The sequence below is a fragment of the Drosophila hydei genome, unplaced genomic scaffold, assembly GCF_003285905.1.
Source record: "Drosophila hydei strain 15085-1641.00,03,60 unplaced genomic scaffold, DhydRS2 tig00000063-arrow-pilon, whole genome shotgun sequence".
Lineage (NCBI taxonomy): Eukaryota > Metazoa > Arthropoda > Insecta > Diptera > Drosophilidae > Drosophila > Drosophila hydei.
Window position 1 is genome coordinate 2,722,774 of NW_022045657.1, and position 21,602 is coordinate 2,744,375.

Sequence of the window (21,602 nt, forward strand, 5' to 3'; positions counted from 1 at the left end):
AATCAACGTTTATTTCTAAATCAATACTAAATTAACATTAATTGGAATAACAAAATTGTAGCGACAATTTAACTCTCACAATATGCACAGTAAATAGCAATGGTATTGCAATATTAAAAAATTTGTTATTAAACCGTTTCAATGTTGCCTCTTCCCTTTCGTCTGTTTTCTGCATCTATATCATTGCCTATAAAGGATGTCTCCTCGGAGCTTTGAACTGGGATCACTTCTCTAGCAATGGCTACACTACCATTTAATTGGCTCAGCAATGCATTCGTGCCTATTAAACATGATGGTTCCCGTGGAGAGCCACTGTGCACCGATATCTGATCGAAGTGCAACACACGTGATGGAGTATGTGAGCGTGAGGATGGAGATGGATTACCCACAGTGCCCCGCGAATGTGGACTATTATTACGTGAGTGCGGAAAATCTTCTAAGGGGATTTCCTCAGAGCTGCCAAGCAAATAAAATAAAAGTTAGATAAACCAAGTACAAATAATTAAATCGCGTTAATTACACGAACCGTGGTCTTGGCATACGTGGACTGCTCTCACGGGAGCGATTACCGGAACCGCGCGCCTGCGAGTTTTCTCTGGACTGCGACGAGCTGTGACTTGCTCCGCTCACACTGGGTGAACGGTCCCTATCCAGTGAGACATTGCCCGTCCGCAGTGACGATGTTGAACTGGACCCGGCATTAGGACTTTTCCGTCGTGAGCGACTGCCGCTTTCATTACGTATACTAAAATTTTAAAAATATAAAATTGATTTCTATATAAAACATTTCAATAATATCTACCCCTCTATAGAACGATTCTGCGCCATCTGAGTACGACTGATGCCGGCACTGTTGTTGCCACGAAGTACAGCTGCGAACCCGGGCACTCGAGTAGCAGTTAAATTGGCGCTCTTTTGGGCCAGACGCGCGTTACCACAATGTGTTGAAGTGGCACACACTGGATACAGCGGAGAGTCTAGCTGGCCGGGTATTTCAATTAGCTGGGCAATCTGATACATTTTCTTTTGACGAGCCTTGCTGCGTCCTTTCGTAAGACGCTGCTTGGCCGCCATGCAACGTATGTGATCATCGAACAGAAATTTTGCGGACAGAAGCGGCGTACGATTATGTGTTACTCCACCTCGATGTACTGTGATATGCAGGCATCGTGAGTCATCCTTGTCGCCCTGCACTTCGACGTCCTGTAAAAAACCTACAAACTTGGCCACGCCCCAGCCCAATAACTTGGCATCCGGCTCCACGAGTATGAGCTGCAGTGCATCAATAACCAGAAAACGCCGTTGTTTCGCATTCTCCTTAGAGACGACCGTACAGGCAATTAAATCACTATTATCTACAAACAATAAATTCATGTAATCAATTGAATACCAGAACTGATCATCAAATACTCACTCAGATCGAGCACATTGTCCACCTGCACCAGATTCACCACATTCGTCAGTGGTAGCAGCGTTTCCTTTTCATTTAAGAACTTTTGGCACGTACGACGTAACAGAAAGTAGACGCGTATAGCTCGACGAGCCTTCTCTACCTCGCCGCAAGGCAGGCGACGTGTAAACCCAATCCCCGTTAGAGGTGTGCCCGTGGGCGGCAACAGAATGGTCGAGTCCATACACAGAAACTCGACATTCAGCTGCGCCTTACGCATCTCATTGTACTCATCCTCAAAAAGGTCGAGGAATATATCTTCCGACTTGTAAAAGTTACGCAGCACAACCATCGACTGATTACGAGCACTGAACAGCAAACCCTGCTGCGAGGGCGTTATAAAGGGTGCCTCATCTGTGGAGGGCTTGGTGAAAGTCAACAACAGCTCCAATGCTATCTCAGCTGTGATTAATCGAATGCGACAGGCTGTAACACGGATCATCAAAGTAATATTAATAATGTAAAAAAGCATGAAAGAGCTAGATCTACTTACATGGCAGACTGGATTGCGTGATAATATTAAGCAGATGTTCAATTATTGCCGTCTTATAGCTAAACGAGCCTCGCATCGATTTGGACAGCACCTGTTCGAACCACTCGTTCTTCATGCCTGCGAATAGGTACAAGAGTTATAAATAAGCCGAATGTAATGCAGCTCTTTGGCAAACATGTAATACATTAGTATGGGGGAATGAACAAGTTACATACCATCTGGTAAAGGGTGCCATGTTGTGTACGCATTTTATTTTTTGAAATATTTTCATACCACACACAAAAAGCAATGAAATGAGCAGAAAGAGAGAGACACGTGAAAGAGGCACAGTTAGCTGAGAACCGGAGCAGCTAAAGCGTAGCTTTAATCTATAGACTTTGTCACAGTCGAACTCACCTCGATTGTGGGACATCGCGTAAATGAGGCAGAGGGATAACAGAGCTAAATAATCATTTTCCGTACAGTCAAGCGCCTGCAGCACAGTGTCCAGAAATGGATTAGGAAGTTCAGAAAAGGTCTGCGCTGATGTAGACTGTTGTAGCAGCTGTTTCTCCTCATCGGTAATATTGCGCAACCGGGTGGCCGCAGCCTCGGCTACAGTTTCTATGTGTCCGCTTGTAGGTGAAGCTGTCGCTGCTGGTGTTGACTCAACTCCGCTGTCCTCGCTAACTGCATCGCCACTGTAGTTAGCCGTATGGCCTACAACCGTGTCTAATGCCTGTTCAAGACTCTCGTGTGGTTCGCCAAAGCTCGGCACCACTACCTCACGATGCTCCACATACGAGTTGAGTATTTCGGCAGCTCCCTCTTTAAAAACACTATGATCCCCATTTAATATGACCCACGCCAGGGCGTGCACCAGCGGCGCATGAGTGACAACCAAAAAGACGAGCGACAGCAAATAGAGAGCCACAATGGAGCTAACCCGCGGATGATGCATCTCCTGTATGTCAATATCCACATTGCGATTTAGAACAGCTGCCAAATTCTGTGTGACCACAGCCAACGAGGGAGGCGGCGGAGCTGGCGTTAAAGAGAATATATACAAAGGTACAAACAGCTTGTGCAGCAAATGTTCGGTGAGCACGGCATTCAAGTCCTTGATATCCAACAGTAAAATATCACTCAAATAGTGCAAATGATCAAGATGCTCCGCAACTAAATTGGATAGCTTCTGATTCGATTGGTGGCTGTAAAGAAATAAAGATTCAAATTAAGTAAGAAAATTATGGGAATATTTATTCATTTCTTACTCTATATCTGTACGCACACAGGTGTCCAGCTCCAATATGTGCTTGCCGATAAACCAAACTAAGTTGCTAAAGTAAGGCGCCGCCGTTCTAATAAATGTAAAAAATAAAGTTAAACACGTATTATCTTTGCTTAGATTTATCCACTCACTTGTCTCTAATAAAACGCAACATGCTCGCATTTTGCACCTTGTACACATTTAAGGAAATTGTGCGCACTGCAATGCGTACCATCGACTCGGGATGATTGAAGAACTTAATAGCCTCCGTGTACAGAGGGAAGTCATTTGTGTGCTGAAAAAAAAAAACAAAAATTAAAAAGTTTTAAATATATTAAAATATATTTAAGAGTACCAACCTCGTTGTAAAAGAAGTGTATAGTGTGTGTGTTGAGCTTGAGACTCAATGTTTTTAGAAAGAGTATATAATAGCCCATAACATCCTCATCGGAGAAATCAAATTTGTGCACCATTATGGAATTGACATGGTTATTACTTAGCAAATAATCTGAAAAAAAAATTATATATATTATTTAACAGCAGCAAAACTTTGTAATTTCAAATTTAAAGCGGAGGAGCACCGTTTAGGAAAATCTAACATGCGAGCCACCACTGTAAAACATTTGTTATACATGCATAGAAAGAGAACTGTTATATGCTCTAAATGTAAACAATAAGCGTGCACTCTTTAAACGTAACAGAGTTGTCTGGTTAACATAAATGTTTGCCTAAAGCGATCTACATTCCAATATACTAATAAACAAACTTGTACATACACAGTGACGTCTCATTTCTGATGTTTTCAAAGAGAATATTAAGTGTCTGGAGTAGTTGGACGCAAACGTAACTAGAGCCGCCGCTCTTCTGACGCATAATGTGCAGGAAGTACGAGAGCATGTTTTTCTCTAAAAAGAAACTATACAAATAACAATAGTCAATTTTACAATAAATTTAAATTATAAACCGCAGTGCTTACTCAAACACCAGGGAGTCATGTTGATCACCCCAGATTAGAATCTCGGCAATACAGCGCAATGATTCAACCAGCAATCCACGATTGCTTTCCGAGACGGTTGTGTTCTTTTCCAATATGCTGTACAGGTATTTTAGATGCTCCAATGACAACCGATTTTTGGGGCGTCCACCCCAAGGGCCGCCAAACCAGCTACGGCTGCGAAACATTATGCGAGTATTAATAAACACTATGCTTTAACTGCAACATAAACTGGGTACACTCAATACTAATAATAGAATAGCATTAGTCTATAATTATTATTTACAGAGTCATAACAACACAATAGACTTTCCAAATAGCTCATTGGCACTCGAGAGAGCTGAAAATTGTGCACCACTTGTAATCGCGATGGGCCCACTACGTTACGCAGGTTTGCGAAAACTTCACGTCAAATAAACGACACTAATTTTGTAAATCTTTATGAACTTAAAATTTCTATTTTCTATAAACGATTCTTCTTCTTCCGCTTTTAGTACGAAGACAGCAGGTGTCAAAGTCAGCTGTCCTAAAACGAGTGGTCACACTGTTGCACGCGGTGACAAAATTAGTACACACTGGCTCAACCGCAATCAGCTGGACAGCAAAATGCTCCCACGCCTTTTTCATGGTTTATCCAACTTTATTCCTTTAACAAACTTGTCACGGTATTTCATACTAACTCTTATTTTGATTAAAATTAATGGAATATGAACCAGAATTAGGATCCTGCTGCATTTGAAAATTTGCGGTAGACAAACCAAAGGGCTTCAATATCATATCGCCCAAGCCTTTTAGACTGGACATCATTTCGGTTTTCAGTTTTTCATTGCGCTCATTTATCAAAGCTGGCAGACGTACTTGAGCCTCTCGTGCCTCAGGCTGACCCGGATCAATTTCATATACTCGCTTGTAATCTGTCAACGCTTCATCTGGTCTGTCATCTTGCTCGTATAGCTTGGCTCGCCTGTTCAAAAAATAAGGTTTAAAACTATATTTCTTCTAGTTATATTAAATATTTACCGTAATAACGCACGCACATATACCGGATGGAGTTGTATGGCCTGTGTGCAGTCGCCAATTGCGGCTTTGTTAGCATCCAACTTCATTTTGGCCGCTGCACGATTACAAAACAGTATAGCACGCTCTTTGCTATTTATGGAGGGGCAAATGTTCAGTGCTTCTGTATATAATGTAACAGCACGTTCGGCCTCATCGTTTTTAAAGAGCTCATTGCCTTCGAGTTTTAGTTTGTTCGCCTTCTCTTTGTTAGCTTCGAGTTGTTCGGCACTCAGTTCTTTCTCCTGCAGTTGCAGCTCCTCCAAGCTAAGTTCTCCATCGGGCTGTATCACATCACTTTTATCACCGCTATTATCATCGTCATCGTCCTTATTGTTCTCCTCTTCGCCACCCACGGCGCCTCCTTCTCCATCCGCAAGACGTAGTTTACTATTCTTTTCTATAATGTCATCAATCAATTTGACATGATCTGGTGAATTGGGGTTTACTTTTTGTATGGGCGACGTGAGCTCGTCTACCGCATCTTGGAATTCTTCATCATTTGTAGCCTTGTCTGCCATGCCGTCACCGCGTTTTTAATTTCAATTTATACTAGAAATTTCGGCAGCAATGATTTGTATTATTGTGCGTTTGCTGTTTTTTAATTTAACATTCGGTTAGTGTGTACACACCGACTTACGGCTGTAAGTAGGGTTATTTATTCTTTTATAGTACAGCAGCACTTAACTAGAGGTGGGCGTAAGCTTAAACGATGATTGGTTTGTAACGTACAAAACGCACTAATATATGCATATTTAATATTTTCTTCTGTAGTAACAGTCAATATATTCAAAGTAGATTAAATTGTAATCAAGTATTCTCTGAATAAATCAAATCACTTGTACTCCCGCATTCAATGTGTTAATTGGTTTTACAATTTTTGTTAAAACTAAGAGCGGTCACACTTGAGCCGTTGTAAATATCAGAATGGTTGGCGTTGAACAATTGTATTCGCCACTTGATGTGGAAATTGACAAACATACACTGACTGAATATGTGCCTGCCAAACCATTGGAAAGTAATCTCGAAGTTGTCTTTAGCGTTACAGAAAAGGTTAGTGTGTACTATTTCACTGAGTATTGCGCTTAACAAGTCATGTTACAGACCTCAATTACGCCACAGCTTGATCCATGCGGTCAGCTGAGTTGCGGCAGTGCCTTAAAGTTTCCTTTCGCACGTGCTGATTATACGCCAATGGTAGTGTTGATATCAGATGCCAAAGTGCTCGTGGCAGCCGATGCTACTACTGAAACAAAGCGTGTTGTAGAACTAACGCTGGACATAGCATCATTGGGTGAGCTAGACTACGAGCCCGGAGATACAGTGGCCATACTACCCAGCAACTCACCGCAGGTTGTGGCTCAAGTACTGCAACGCCTGAACTTGACCCAGCAAGCGGACAGCGCGTGCCATGTGAATCTCGCCTTAAACTGCGCCAAGAAAAGCGCCAAAGTGCCCGCTCACATACCCGCGCTGACTACTCCACGAGAGATTCTAACGTATTGCGTCTCGCTACGCTCAGTACCGCAAAAACAGTTCCTCAGCGCCTTGGCCAGCTACACCAGTGAATTGAAGGAGCGCTCTTTTCTGGCGAGTCTCTCCTCCAAACAAGGCGTCGCCCACTATCAGACACTCATATTGGAACGTGGCTTATGCTTTCTGGATCTTTTGGAGCTATGCGCCAGCTGTCAGCCAACGTTAGCCCTACTAGTAGAACATTTACCACGCCTTCTACCCCGCCCATATTCTATAGCTAACAGCCCATTGGAGAGCGCGCACCAGCTGCGTATAGTTTACTCCATACGCGCACACAACCCTGGCGTCACGACTAGCATGCTCGAAGCCAAGGTTGAACAGTACTTGCTGCAGCAGAAGCCAGTCCAACTTTATGTTTATCCGCGCATGCCGAATGCATTCCGTTATACCGATCGCGAGTTGACAAGCAATCAAATTCTTATAGCTGTGGGCACGGGTTTGGCCCCTTTTCTAGGCTTTCTGGAGCACAAGCAACTACGTCAGCAACACGCCACAGGTCAAACCTGGCTTTATGCTGGCGCCAAGACGCCACAGGCTATGCTCAAACAAGAGCAACTGGTCATCTGGCAAGAAAATTCAATCCTACAGCATCTGCGTCTTTGCTATTCCCGTAGCTCGGTGGCTGAGCAGCCGAAATATGTGCAGCAATTGTTGCAACAGGATGCGGAGCAGCTTGTTGAGCTGCTGCAGCAACCCACAACTATTTTATACGTTTGTGCAGATGGTGCAAAAATTTCCAAATCCATTGAAGATAGTCTGCGTTGCTGTCTACAACAGGTTCTAAGCCTAGACGAAACGCAAGCCACACATCATCTCAAAGAGCTGCGTACGCAAGGCAAATATCGTGAGGATATTTGGCTATAATTACAAATTACGGTTGATTACCTCAACATTCATGGTAAACTTGTTAGCAACTTTTAATAAATGTGGTGCTTGATTTTACATTTGTGCATTTTCAGTTTTATTTTTGTTGGTTTAAAGGGAAATTTAGAAATAAACGATTTCATATAATCAGCGCTGCCAATTTAACTATTTTCTCGCCTTTTCCGGGCGAATAGCGGGAATTATAGTTGCAAGCAGTGGATGTAACTTCATCATCTTTAGTCAAACTTTCCCATCTCAAGCAAGGTATTTCAAAATAATATATTATACATCATTTGGGTGCAATAGTACTATTGCACAATTGTACTAAATTAGTAAAACCAATTTAATTTTTTTCCAGCAGCTTTAAATTGTAGATCACAGCATATACCGCAAGAATATACAAATTAAGTTCTTTATAAATACGCCAGCTCCGCTTGTTTACTTGCAAAGTAAATTTCCAGGGACATTTTTCGACTTATAAGGAATTTTATGAGCGAATTCAAAGAAGATGGTATATTTGTTACAATATAAATCCAGTTAACGCTGAAGTCACTTTTGCTAATGGGAAAAGAATTAATAGATAAAAGTGCTTTGGTCGAATAAGTAAATAACGATATATTTAACAACACAAAATAAAAATTACAGTGCAAACTAAAATAATACATACAAGTTGTGCGTATAAAATTGTAAATAACCGTTCGCTTAAAAGACGGTGAATTATCATAGTGGGTGTGTGAATTAAAACTAAATATATGCATAATCATTTTCTCATACTCAGGATATCTAAAATTAAAATGTATAATAGATTGCAAATTAATGTAAATATATTATATAATGATAGTTAAGTGTGTAATATACGATTACGACTTAGTTAAGCAATTGCAGACAAAAAAAATGCATTTAAATAATAAAAAAATCGTTAAATGGAATTTTCTGTGCAAACGCAGAGTAAACACAAAGAGAATAAGAATAAAACGTATTGAAAAAACACACACATGATTTTTGTATAGTTCTGTAGTATTTGCATGTACTTATTTAATTAATATTTTATGTATATCAATTGGCGTATGTAATTATGCATATGTTTTTTAACTACAGTTAAATCGAAATAGCGCCAATTGTTTGTATGTATATTATGTATATAATATTATATCTATATATAGATCTTTGCATATTTTCTTTTCATAAGTTAGGGATACAACGGATTAAGGATTTTATCAAAATTTTGGATGACTGACAGTATTCTTATTTTGCTTCTTTTTTTTACGATTGCAATAAAAAATTGCGTATAAAAAATTATGCTACCATTTAAAGACTTAAGTTTCATTTCGTTTCGTTGAATTCTTTTAAGTTTATTATTTTCGTTATTTAGTTAAATGCGCTTGCGATTATGTATGTTCGGGTATGTCTGCGTTAACTGCCAACTGGCTCAGAATACTTTTCTATATATATTTTTCTCAGTGTATTCAAAAAAAATACTTATCGTTCGTTGCCTTTGCCTATATAAGACGCTTTGCTCCTCGTCGTCGTTAAGCGATCTAATCAAAATGAATAATTCATTTAAGCTCTAAATTATGCAAAAATGCATTTACGTACTTATTTACTGAATGTAATTTTTGTTTTTAAATATTTTCTTTGCTAAAATTTTGCCCTCCCTGTGATTGCAAATTTCGTGTCGGTATCGGTATCGATCAAAAATACTTAAAAATAAAGTATTGTCAAAATGGAAACATTTCCACTTTTTGTTCCACACTTGTTGTTGCAATCACAGGGTGAACTTTGCATTGCGTTAAAATAGGAGCTGTTGTGGTTCTTTTTTTTGTTGATTTGTATTAATTTTGTAATTGAACTATGACCCATAAGCATCAGTCATTGGCTACTAAAATCGCAAAATGCAAATCCCATTGACTTTATGTGGATTTTTGGAAACGAGTAAAAAATACTACTAAAAGCTACTGCATAAAAATATTGTATATATTATCATATGTATATATAACAAGTAAAGAAAGCTAAGCATCGGCGCACCGAAGATGTTCATACTCTTTCCAATCAAACCGTGTTAGATAAAGCCCATAAGCCAGCGACTAGCTAAAAGTTTTGGTCTATAAACACAAATTTTGGAAAGAGCACCCAAATATTTCAACTAAATCGAAAAGGCCAAAACGTAAACTCGTTGATTATTTCGGCTAAGGTATACATACGTACAAATATTGTGGAATTAAACCTTTTTCCTTTCACTTATCTTCCACCTCTAGTTTTCTCTCTTTCGCTCTCCCTCTCTCTTTCTCACTCTTTCCCTTTCTCTATCTTTGCTATTCTTGTATTTGGCATCTGCGCGAAAAATTTCCATGGGAACTATATTAGTTATTTGTATGTGCCTTGCCTACAATATATATATACTCTACAGAGAATAATAATCATTTTTTGACACACACATTACCGTTAGTTAGATAACAGCACACCGCATTTGTATTGTTCAATTAATCGTATTTCATTTGTGCGCTACATTTATGGCAAATCAGTTTTTCTGTTCTTTCTTTTTTGTTAAATTCATGAATTTTGACAACTTGTTTGGGATATAAGATGGATCTGTTTCTTTACCTTTTTCATTTAGAGTTTAGCTTATGTTTGTACTACTTTATAATGGAATATAGAACCATGTCAACTTTTGAATTTCTATAGGGAATATTTTTTCTCTTGCTCTCTAATACATGATTTAATGTTGTTAAAAATGGTTAAGAATTATTAATTGGAATATGTATTTTGTTAGGGTATGTTTTGTTGTATTTATGGATGTAGGTTGTTGTTGCCTAGTTCTTGTTCTTGTTGTAGTGTCACTCTCGCTGCTGCTAGCTGGTCCTAATGGCACTTGTTACACTCATTTCCATTTGTTACAATTTTAACGAATTTTCATTTGTTTTTGTTTTTTTTTTTTTTTTGGTAATTTACAAGTATTGCATATTAAATTTGTTTTTGTAGTTGTTGCACTTAGATACTACGACGAATTTTATGTAGAATTGCATAATGCAGCTTTGATAAAATCGCTTAAATCACAATTATGTATATGTATATACTATTTAAACATTTATCAATCTAATGTCGACTTAAACAGTTACAATATTTCAATATTAATTTTTCTTTTATATATCAGTTGGATGCGTTTGTCAAATACATATATAATTAAACTATTGTATGCTATCGGTATCGTTATCGTAATCGTATTGCATATACCCGCTTTGGGTATACACAGGGGCACTCTCAGCCAGTCATATACATATGCATATATATATATATATATATAGTTATTTGTATAGTAGTATTTATAATTGTATGTATGTATATCATATGTCTCCGGCAAAATAAAATATAGTAAGCAGACTAAAAAACAGTACAACAACTGTTAAGGTCCTAATCTACATCAATACCAAACATCGTTAGCTGCTTTTTCATCTGTTGCTGTGACGTCACTGCTTTGCACTTTCTGCGTTTTGCCCGGCTCGTCGTGATTAGCGCTGTCCCATTGGCCTTGTGCTGCAATTAGAGATGTGTATTTTTGTTAAAAATGTTATCGATTACAACCTTTGCCGATGAGTCAGAAGTATTTGAGTCGGCTTTTTTAGTATTTTATTATGAGTCAGTGGCGTGCTGTTCAAATTAGAGTATATTTTTTTATTTTACATATATATAAATAACTATATACACTTGATTTCTTTGACTAAGCTTATTTCTTTGTTGCTAAGCTAGCAATTTTATTCAATTAAAGTTAGTTGCCTGCTTACGCATGCAAAGAGATTGACAAACTGTAATTTGCTTTCTTAATGACAGTTGTAGATACCCCTTAATAAAGAGTTAAATATAAAAAATTATGAATTTGTATATCAGCTATGTCTTTTTTAATTTAATAATTTAATACCAAAAGAATCAGTTATACATGTATATCGAATCAGATGTACATGGCATCCAAACAAACTTTGACTACAGATATACATATAGGCATACTATAACGTTATACTTGTTTCTTTTCCAAAACATTTACATCGTCAAATAATTCTTTGCCACTTCTACAATAGACACGCATTCCGTAAACATTTTGTCACTTATCTGGCGCAAGGGGAAAAACACTACAAAATACACCTATATTTTAATGCATGGAGCGTACGTGATATTTTAATGCAGCTGTATGGCTTATTTGGAATCCCAGCTAGAATTAATTAAAGTTACCTTACATTTATACATACATTCAACTATATATATTTGTGTATATATGTATGTATATACAGGCTTACATATTTATAGACTCACAAATAAATCGATAGGAGTTTTCAACGAGCTATTTGCAAAAGTTCTCGTGCACTTGTCCCCAACACTAATCGGGAAGTAAATATTTGCAGTGATGTCTGCACAAACAGAAAGACGTCGAATGGATTAAATGTATGATACTCATTTACATATGGCTGCATCTATGTATGTTCATATATATTATCAAATTTTTGTATGTATTTAGGTAAATATATATGTGTGTGTGTGCAATCTTGAACTTTATTTCAATTAACATTTTGACCTTTGTTAATTAACGATAAACGTTGCATAATTTCCATGGCAAGACCAAACAAGTGTATAAAAAATATTTTAAAAAAACGCAAAAACAAAAATTGAACATGGTAAAATATCATTTTCGCTTGTCTTATCAATTTGTTGCTGTTTATCAATGTGATTACGATATGGACAGCTGATTAGGCTGGCTCTGCCAAATATATACATACATACAAGTTTCTACACACATGTATATGCGTATACAAAATTCAAGTGGAACTGGCGACAGTTGGAAACACGTAGAAACATTGCGAATGGCAATGATACGTAACAAGAAGACGAAGAAGAAGAGCTTGACTGCAATCGAATTGGGGACTAGGTATGCAATTATGGCATTGTTGCGCTTATCTACACAATTTTTGCATAATTACAACTATTTCTTCCTTTTTGATTATTAGTATTTATATTGATTGTGCGGCCCGCTAAGCGCAACAGGTTTGTTTTATTAGCGTCTGTTTGGTGGCGCATACAAAATACAATAAGTTGCCTTGTTATTGTTATTTTATTTATTTATATATTGTATTTGTTGTTAAAGCGTTGGAAGCGCGTTGCTAGCGCATACGGTCAATTATCAGCGCAATAATTGTTTTCATACATATATTTATATTTCTATATATGCATTTGTGTGTATTTATGTATGTATGTGTGCATTTATCGACATGTGAAGCGCCCGCGCGAAAGTCACGCTTAAATTTCAATGAAAACCCCAGCGACATTTTGTGTCCGTGCCACTCGACTCGCATTGTACTTTTGTTTGTGTTATATTTATAATTTGTATAGATAAGAGAGATGATGCGCGTTTTCACAGCATCATTTTCCACACAATTTTCCGTTGACAAAAATAACATTACAAAAATGAGAACGGCAAATGAACAATGGATTTTGAATTCTATTTACTGTGCCAAAGTATCGATTCCGTCTATTTACATTCCACATGCATAGTTGATCCCGTTGCCATTCACACGGAAACCAATTATTGGCTTTGTCGTCCCACACTCAGCTTGAAATACCTTTAGGGTATATATATCGAACAACACTAATATACCCTATTTTAATACATATCAAACACTGAGTATAAACACAGTTATATCGGCAATTATCTGAAGTTTTCATGCAAATGAGAACAGAAAACAGCAGCAGCAGCAGCAAAATCACCAGCTGATTTATGCTTTAAAAAAAATACAAAGTTTCATGCTCCAGTTTTGAGAGTGGCAACAAAAATATCATTGCAGGCTACGAAAACCGCTATGAAAGCCCAACAACTGCTGCTGTTGCTAATGTTGTTGTTGTTGTGTCGTCATGTGGAGTGCATGTGGAATTTGTTGTATAAGTCACACAATACAATAAAACAATGCAATTGATGAGACTTGCAAGACCAAGCTCTGTAATATCGTACGTAATATTACTTAAAAATTTAGTAACAGATTAATTATAAAATTATATTGCTTTGCATTTGCGTGATACATAAGTTTGTTTGTACTTATGAAAAATGTCAAACGCGGTTGCAGTTGCGGGCGTACGGATGTCGGTTGCCATGTTTGTTATAAAAAACGAGCTCACAACACGAAGTTCCTCCCCACCAAAATACACATTGAATGAATCATCTACAATTCCGCGTATCAACCGTAACAACAACAATAAGGAGAGCAGCCAGAGCCCAAGGCATGAGAGTCATATGGTGGTTCAATAAACGAAACAAAGCCAAAACAGACACAGAAAAAACCAAAACGTTCATATAAAGTAAAACCTTTTACGCGCAAGGTGAAATTATCAGAGTGGGGAGTGATGGGGTGGGGTGGCGAGCGACGTATAAAAATTGAACGCATAATGGAATTGGGTTTAGTCATTCTTTAGTTTTTTTTTTGTTTTTGGGCGTTTGCTTAGGCAAATACAACAAACTGCCAGTAAAACTACATGAAATATACAAAAGCATGAATGGCTGCCCTTCAATGTCGTTTACAGAAAGAGTCAAAAATATTTAGCGCTAGGTATGAAAGACAAATGCGTGTGCCCCTACATATGTATAGTGTATATGTGTAGGGCCTTTTACAAGGCTTTACGCATACACCTTGACTGGAAATTGTACTTTGGCCCCAGCAGAGCCACTCCCTGCAGCAACAGCAGCCGCAGTAACAACTGGAGCCGGCAAAGAAGCAGCATGCAACTGGAAATGCTCCCAAGCGAACGTATACACATGTACTCATACATGCTTGTGTACTTACATATGTATGTTTGTGTACATGTGTAAGGCACATGCAATTTAAAAGCCAATATTGATTTCCTGAATTAAGTATTTGCAAGCGATTATTCATTGTGCTGCCGGCGTCGAATTGCCTTTGCTGCTACTGTTGTTGTTATCAATATTGTCATCCCTAAGACACTTGGCATACAAAAAAGCTAACGCTTTGCGAAATTATAAACAAATACATATATTGTATACATATGTATATATATAATTGAAGAGAGTACCTATGGCTGTTGCCGCTTTTGGGAGTAGGAAAGCAAAACGGAAAGCAAAAGTATTTGCCGCTAATATAAACAAATAAACAGCCGAAGATCCGGTAGAAAACTGCACGCACTCTATATATATATAATTATGTATAAGTGTGTGTGGGATGAAAAGGGCAACCGAGTAAGAGTGAGCGAGCGAGCTAGAGCGACGCACAGTAACAGTGAGAGCGTAAAAATAGCACAGAGGAACGTCCAATCCATGCAGCGTTCGCCGCCGCCACTGCACAAGCAATTAAATTCAATAAGTGGATGGCGGTGAGTGATGGAAAAATGCAGCCAGACAAACGGAAAGAAGTAAAGAAAGAAAGACAATAGCAAAGACATTACAACGACTTCTACTATGGCGTCAATTAGCTGCACAGCAACACTGGCACTGAGCACGTCTTTTAGCTAGACAATGATCACAGCAAGTTTTTCATTTTTTTTCGCGTTTATCAAAATCAAGTTAACATACCAACAAACGTTCTAAGAATTTGATAAAAGCAACGGGGATTTTAAGATAGCTAAGATATGCATGCGTGTGCCTGAGTGTGTGCCAACTGCGCGGTTGCCCAAGTGCTGTTTGATAAGGCAAAAAGAAATATAAAGAAAAAGCGGAGCATGTGTGTGTAGGTGTTGCTGTCTGCTTTTGTCCGCAGTGTGTGAATTGAAAGTATTTTTTTAATGATTATGTACGAGTTTTTATTTAAAAAAGTTGTTTCTTTTTGGCAGACAATGCGTTATTTCAAGTCTTTTCTTTGCTGTCCAACAGGAAATGCGAACGAGCGTATTTAATGGCGTTGGTTAGCTGCTGGCGCACATACGCACTTGTTGTTGCTACACATTTGATAATATATGTATGCCTGTGTGCCAGTGTTTATGTGCTAGTTTTCAATGGACCTTACTTTTTCAGCCGTTAGCATAAGCGTATGCTGCTTTTGGTGAAAGAGAAGCTTTAGTCGAAGTTGATGACGCACAAGTTTTTTAAGTTATCGATAAGCAATTACGCATCACTAGGACGAGTAATGTAAATATTAAATTTCTATTGACTTGAGTTTATTTTTAACTTAGCCACAATGAAGAAAACATAATTTGTACCAAAGAACTGGTATACTTAAGCTGATGATTCAAATGCAAATGCAACAGTTATGATGCAAAAATAAAAAAGATGTTAGCGCAAGATATGTGTTTAGTCATATACATATGTAGCACAAACAGTCACAGGTAAATATGTTTACAATATTGAACGAGACCTTGATCGCATTTAATCTGTTTCACAGGTATATCAACTGATTAGGCCAACTCATAAACTCATTTTATACAACCTATCGCCAACTAGTGACCCTTCACTTGAAGCATTTGTTATTTTATTTTTTCACTGATACATAAGACTGGACTTGTCTATTGTATTGGAAACCTGTTTTTTTAGATGGCCCCGTAGATTGCAAGACAATATTGTCTACATGTGACGGATATCCACAGATGCCATAGCAACTATCTCTGAATTAACTGATTTAATGGAATATTGTAAAGCAAATTTTCAATGTTTTTTTTTTTTTTTTGGTAAAATTTGTAATTATGATATTAAAATGTTGAGATATTTCTTGGCAATATCCATTAAATAACCGGCAAAGTAGTGGAAAGCTACAAGAAAATCTTAACTTAATTTTTATATTATTTAATAAAGTTTACCTTAGCAATAAGTTTAATTGAAGTTAGATCTTTTGCTTGTTTCCGCTGGAAAACGGTTTATTTAGTAAAATGTGTTCTTCAACCATTTCTCCTACAGCTTTTAACTCTACAAGAAAAGGTTTCTAAGACCTTATCCAACTTGTCTACTACTAAAAACAAAAACTTAGAATACATTAGATAAGATAACTAGGTAAATAGTTCACCACAAATTCATAAATATTCAATTTTTGAGCTCACATAGATCATCGATCAGATGGAAAAAATGTTATGGATATATACATATAAGTAAATATATATATTCATAATGAATTTGTGAATAGCGTCGGAAACTTACCAATTAACGTTATTATCGTCCAGCGATGTGCAATGCGTGCGTCAGTTGGACTGATCGACAGGCGAACTGATTGATATACATGCAAATTTGTATATATAGATAGAGATATCGTGATTTTATACGGTTGTTGTTGTTGTTCCTGTTGTTGACTACATGAAAGACTAATCAGCATTTTGTTCCAGTTTTGTTTTGTTTGTCGAAATTTACACAGATTTAGAAGAACGTCTACCAAATGAGGTGGAGAGTGGGGTTCAAACAGGATATACGAATATACGGATATACAGGACGATTGTATTGGTAGAGTGGGTCACATCACGCAAAGAGCAATTGGCCAGCTCGATGATGCTGTTGGCACATTAACTATACATTGCGACGGAGCACTTTCTTGGCAGCCTTAATGTTGGGCACCAGAGCCTTCACCTCGCTGCAATCATCGAGGAATGGATGCTTGAGCAGCTCATCGGCTGTGGCCCGGCAATCGACATCGACCTGCAGGCAACGATTGAGGAAATCCTGCAAGTTGGGACTCAGCTTGCTCCAGCTCTTGATTTCTGGTCGTCCATTGGCCGCAATTAGATAGAGTGCACGTAGCGGCGTCTCATACAGATACGGCGGCTGACCATCAATCATTTCGATGGCCATAATGCCAATCGACCAGATGTCCACCTTTTTCCCATACTTTTTGCGTGTCACCACCTCAGGGGCCATCCAGTAGGGTGTGCCCACCATGGTCTGACGTTTCTCATCGCCTTCGATGTTGGCACAAAAGCCAAAGTCTGTTACCTTTACACAGCCATCCATACCGAGCAACACGTTATCTGATTTGATGTCTCGATGTATGATCCCTTTCGCATGCAGAAAGCTAATCGCATAGAGGACCTCACGGCAGACGCACGCAATTTGACGCTCCTTCATCACGGTTTCGGTGACAACATCTGTTAATGGACCACCATCCATATACTCCATGACCACCCAGAGCTGATCCTCGGGCTCGAGCAGATATGCGTCGAGGAAATTAACCAGATTCTTGTGATTGAAATCCTTGAGCACACGTATTTCGGTTAATATGAGATCCTTGGAGGATTGATTTTTCATTTCAATTGTTTTGATTGCCACCTGGGATTCCGTTTGCTTATCGCCAGCTATAAACACAATACCCGATGCACCTTTGCCCACCTCCTGGCTAGTTTTGTAACGCTCACGCGGATCTTCTGGATTGCATATGGCTCGCAGCTCATCATAGATCTCTGCATCTGTTTTCTGTGATCTTTTCTCCTTGGAGCGACGCAAAATTGTTTCCTCCGGCGCATCGGCATCGATGCTACCCTCTTGGCTGCCACTGCCTGGAGGCGCGGGCTTGATGATAATGGTATCTGTGTTGATCTTCTGCAGCTCTCCATCATGGCCACGCAGATCACGTGATAGTTTGTTTTGTATAATGCTCGCAGGTTTGGGTTTGATTTGTGGCTTGGGCGGCAATTGATGTGGCGATTTTTTGGGAGGCACAGGTGGTGGCTCCAGTCCGCTATGCGGTTTAATCGGCTTGAGCGTTTCACGGCCCAAATTCGATTCCAGCTCTTTGATCACTTCATTGAGTGCATCCAGCGGAATGACTGACTGTTGACTACTGTCGTTTAGGCTGCTGCTGTTGCTGTTCGCGGCGGAACTGCCACAGCCGCTGCTGCTACTCTCGGTAGCCGTTGAGCTGCCGCTGCCATCGTCATCGGATTTATCGATATCTTGCGATTTGTGTTTGTTCTTGTAATTGACATAGTTATCAATCTCTTTGGACTCCTCGTGTATAACATCCTCGGTTATGAACGGCTTGAACACCTCCTGCTCTTTCTTTTTGATTGAGTAATTGTAATATTTGACCGCGTGGTAAGCGGCATCTGGATTTTTGTCCTGTTCATCGCGTGTAATTTGTGTGTTCATCAGGCGCACCCATGGCGTGGGCAGACCCTCCAGATCGCCTGTCTCCTGATTGCGTGAGACATGAAAATGCCTCTGGAAATTTGTAGGGGCACCAATCTCGGAGATTTGCTCCTTCTTCTTGAACCACTTGGCAAAACTCATGTTTATATTTTCTCTATCTCTCTCTCTCTCTTTCACTTAATCTTAATCTCTATGTTCTTTGTTTTCTGCAATGGTGGAATTTTGTTTAAAATGCTTGGGAAATTCTATTGAAGCGTGTTTTGTTGTTTTGTTGCCGTAGGTAGCGCTCTAGCGCCCTCTCACTCGCACTAACACAACTCACTCGACAGTCACACTCGCAGGGCCAGCCGTGAGTCATAAACAAGCACACACACACGCGCACCCGCCGTGCTATGTAGATGACTGTGTACGTATGTATATATCTGTGTGCGTGTCTATGTTCGCTCGCTTATCTCTAGTTAAGTTAGCTTAAGCTTTTGCAGACAGCAAACGTAAAAAAAACCCACTTTGCCATTTTTGTACGCTGCTTTGTAGAATTTTCACTTTTATTGCCTACACACACAACTACTCTTTAATTAAATGCAGTAGCCACAATTTTTTCTCTTTACTTTTTCAATTACAACACACACGTACGCACGCACGAACACACATACATTTTCACAGATTCTGGAGCGAGACAACGGGCACAAAAGGAGTGGCCGCACTAGCGTCTTGTTCTTGCCCTTGTTGTTGTTGTTATTATTTTTATTTTGCTTGTGCCGCAAATATCACACTTTGCATCTTAACCAGTCCTTTGTGCCATTTTTATTTGTATGAACACAACGTTTTTTTTACTTTTGCTGCAGTGGAAGGTGTGCAATTTACAACTTCTTTTAATTTTTCTCCTTTACTGCAAGTCGCGCTGCAATCGCCCGTACTGCTGTCGCACTCTCACGCATACGAACAAGTGACTGTGTGACCATAGGCTGCAAGCGCCGAAATGTGGCAATAACTTTAAAAAATACCACGCTTGATAACAGATTGGAAGTAATAAGTTTTCAGTTTTAATTATTTGATTTTCAATTTAAAAAAGACTAATAACATTTTAGCTTTTTTATATGTATACTTGTATATTTTTAAGGCTAAAAAGAGAAGATACACTATAAGAGCCACACCTGTCTAAAAACTTCAAATAATTAAATATAGATTAACGATTTATTTACGTATGCAACTTTAGCGTCATTTGGCAATTGAATATCTGTGTTTGATTGTCATTGACCTGTTAGTTTAGGCAATTTTATTATGCTTTCAATCCCTATTAAATATTTAAAACTAGTGTGACCAAATACCAAAATCTACTGAAAGACATCGACACTACGTTGCTGCGGATGCGTTCAGCAATAGTAACAACTTGGCGGTAACGTTTATTTGTAGCAATATTCCAGTACGTACGACGAGATACAATTGCTTAATCCTATTTTTTAATGTCGCTGACACTATTTTTGAAACTAAAAGCTATACGGGGAATCCTCGTCATAATCATTGTCGGTATTTAACGAATTAAAGTTGCGCGGCCGTATCAACATACGCGATGCTTTCACCAAATATTCGTTGTGCCAGTTTCCCCATATAATACGCTGACCATTTAAATTGGATTGAGCTTCTAGGCAGTGATCAAACCACCATCCAGAGCAGTCACCATTCCAGTCGCTGGACTTGAAATCCATGCGATTGTGGTAACTGAGAGCATCAGACGTGCTGCTATTTTCATTAAGTTTGCCAATAACCAATTGATAGTTGTAACTTTCGCTATCCAGCCGAAATATTCCATATTCGGCCCACACCGTAACATCGAGGTGATCCTGCAGCTCGATGCGCAGCTCGTAATCGTCGCGATATACAAGTCGGTGAATGAACTCGTTGCCAAACCAAAAATCTCTTTCCAAGCTGCCAAAACCTGCTCGATACTCATCCCAACTGCGATTGAAATGCCCCAGCTGCTCCGTGCGTCGCTGTATTACCGTCCATGCTGCCCCAGTTGTGGCAAAAGCACAATATCGTTCATTCAAATCGCGCTGCTTCTCATTCAGCTCGGGCTCCAGAAATTTGTAAACACCATCTACACGCTGGTGCTCATCCAGCTCGGCGCAGTCCGCTTTACCGGCCTGCAAATACTCTTCGGGCATTTTTCTGTATCAGGTACGTTCATTTTGTTTTTATTTTAAATATTTTCACACTCACCCACGTTTGCTTCATTGCTTTTATTTGCCACTTTAATCTTTGACATTTGCTCCCTTGTCATATCCAATGCGCCATTTCCGTTATGTTTCTCCTCTTCCCGAGTGGTTTGACTTTTGGTCACCAGCAGCGCCAGCATTGAGTGCATTTCTTCCATTCTTTTAGCCTGCTCGCTCTTCCATTGAAAACTTAACTGTAGTTGCCTGACACGTTCCAGGGCCGTACTTAATTTTCCAGACAACTCCTTCAGAGAGTCGTCTTGGTTAGTGTGTGTAAAAATTACCAGTTTACTGATGACTTGATTTAACTTGAATTCCACATTCAGCAGGCTGCGCTGTTGCTGCTCCTGTGCATTGCGGATCAGCATCAACTGCTGTTCCGTGATCTTCTCTCTCATCGATCTGACTGCAACTGCGGCTGCGTCTGAATCTTCCAGCCTGTGCATAGTTGTAATTAGAACGAAGAGCAAAGCCGTAGATAACTGGAAGCCAGAATATGTGTGGAAAATTGTAACTTAGAGTAGCCTTTAATATACTAGTCCAGTGCGATTTACCCGCATCTTGTTGGCTCATCCAAGTGTGAATCGTAACTGGAAGCAGATGTTGATCGGCAAGCCTAATAATTCATAATAATTTAAGTTGGGCCACATCTGTTGCAAATTAGAAGACAAGTGAAATGAACAAAAAAACTTTTGATTTA

General features: G+C 39.0%; 5 protein-coding genes across 9 annotated transcripts; 1 reads left to right on the forward strand and 4 right to left on the reverse strand.

Moving 5' to 3' along the window:
- Positions 1-111: 111 nt before the first annotated feature.
- Positions 112-4,666, reverse strand: LOC111604953 (protein CLEC16A homolog). Of its 4 annotated transcripts, none has more exons than XM_023323232.2 (13): positions 4,473-4,666; positions 4,169-4,363; positions 3,969-4,108; positions 3,552-3,700; positions 3,345-3,487; positions 3,197-3,283; positions 2,340-3,133; positions 2,159-2,161; positions 1,944-2,060; positions 1,415-1,876; positions 803-1,355; positions 527-745; positions 112-456 (listed from the first exon to the last, which is right to left on the reverse strand). In XM_023323232.2, exons 1-13 carry the CDS (start codon positions 4,478-4,480, stop codon positions 129-131), a joined length of 3,198 nt encoding a protein of 1,065 aa, XP_023179000.1. In that variant the 5' UTR covers positions 4,481-4,666; the 3' UTR covers positions 112-128. The 4 variants fall into 4 exon arrangements, with proteins under 4 accessions (XP_023179000.1, XP_023178998.1, XP_023178997.1 ...); XM_023323230.2 differs by having other exon boundaries at positions 4,169-4,405; XM_023323229.2 differs by having other exon boundaries at positions 4,169-4,666.
- A 139-nt stretch (positions 4,667-4,805) lies between these two features.
- On the reverse strand, positions 4,806-5,890 carry LOC111604957 (tetratricopeptide repeat protein 1). The gene is made up of 2 exons (XM_023323235.2): positions 5,207-5,890; positions 4,806-5,150 (listed from the first exon to the last, which is right to left on the reverse strand). Exons 1-2 carry the CDS (start codon positions 5,761-5,763, stop codon positions 4,862-4,864), a joined length of 846 nt encoding a protein of 281 aa, XP_023179003.2. The 5' UTR covers positions 5,764-5,890; the 3' UTR covers positions 4,806-4,861.
- An 88-nt stretch (positions 5,891-5,978) lies between these two features.
- LOC111604956 (methionine synthase reductase) lies at positions 5,979-7,836 on the forward strand. 2 transcript variants are annotated; one of them, XM_023323234.2, is made up of 3 exons: positions 5,979-6,295; positions 6,347-7,676; positions 7,738-7,835. In XM_023323234.2, exons 1-2 carry the CDS (start codon positions 6,170-6,172, stop codon positions 7,640-7,642), a joined length of 1,422 nt encoding a protein of 473 aa, XP_023179002.1. In that variant the 5' UTR covers positions 5,979-6,169; the 3' UTR covers positions 7,643-7,676; positions 7,738-7,835. The 2 variants fall into 2 exon arrangements, with proteins under 2 accessions (XP_023179002.1, XP_023179001.1); XM_023323233.2 differs by having other exon boundaries at positions 6,347-7,836.
- A 3,125-nt stretch (positions 7,837-10,961) lies between these two features.
- Positions 10,962-19,286, reverse strand: LOC111604884 (serine/threonine-protein kinase PAK 2). Its single transcript, XM_023323124.2, has 2 exons — positions 16,752-19,286; positions 10,962-11,173 (listed from the first exon to the last, which is right to left on the reverse strand). Exon 1 carries the CDS (start codon positions 18,825-18,827, stop codon positions 17,112-17,114), a length of 1,716 nt encoding a protein of 571 aa, XP_023178892.1. The 5' UTR covers positions 18,828-19,286; the 3' UTR covers positions 10,962-11,173; positions 16,752-17,111.
- A 654-nt stretch (positions 19,287-19,940) lies between these two features.
- LOC111604790 (angiopoietin-related protein 7) lies at positions 19,941-21,588 on the reverse strand. Its single transcript, XM_023323002.2, has 3 exons — positions 21,457-21,588; positions 20,907-21,384; positions 19,941-20,841 (listed from the first exon to the last, which is right to left on the reverse strand). The coding sequence occupies exons 1-3, from the start codon at positions 21,460-21,462 to the stop codon at positions 20,174-20,176; spliced, it is 1,152 nt and encodes a 383-aa protein (XP_023178770.2). The 5' UTR covers positions 21,463-21,588; the 3' UTR covers positions 19,941-20,173.
- Between the last annotated feature and the right edge of the window lie 14 nt (positions 21,589-21,602).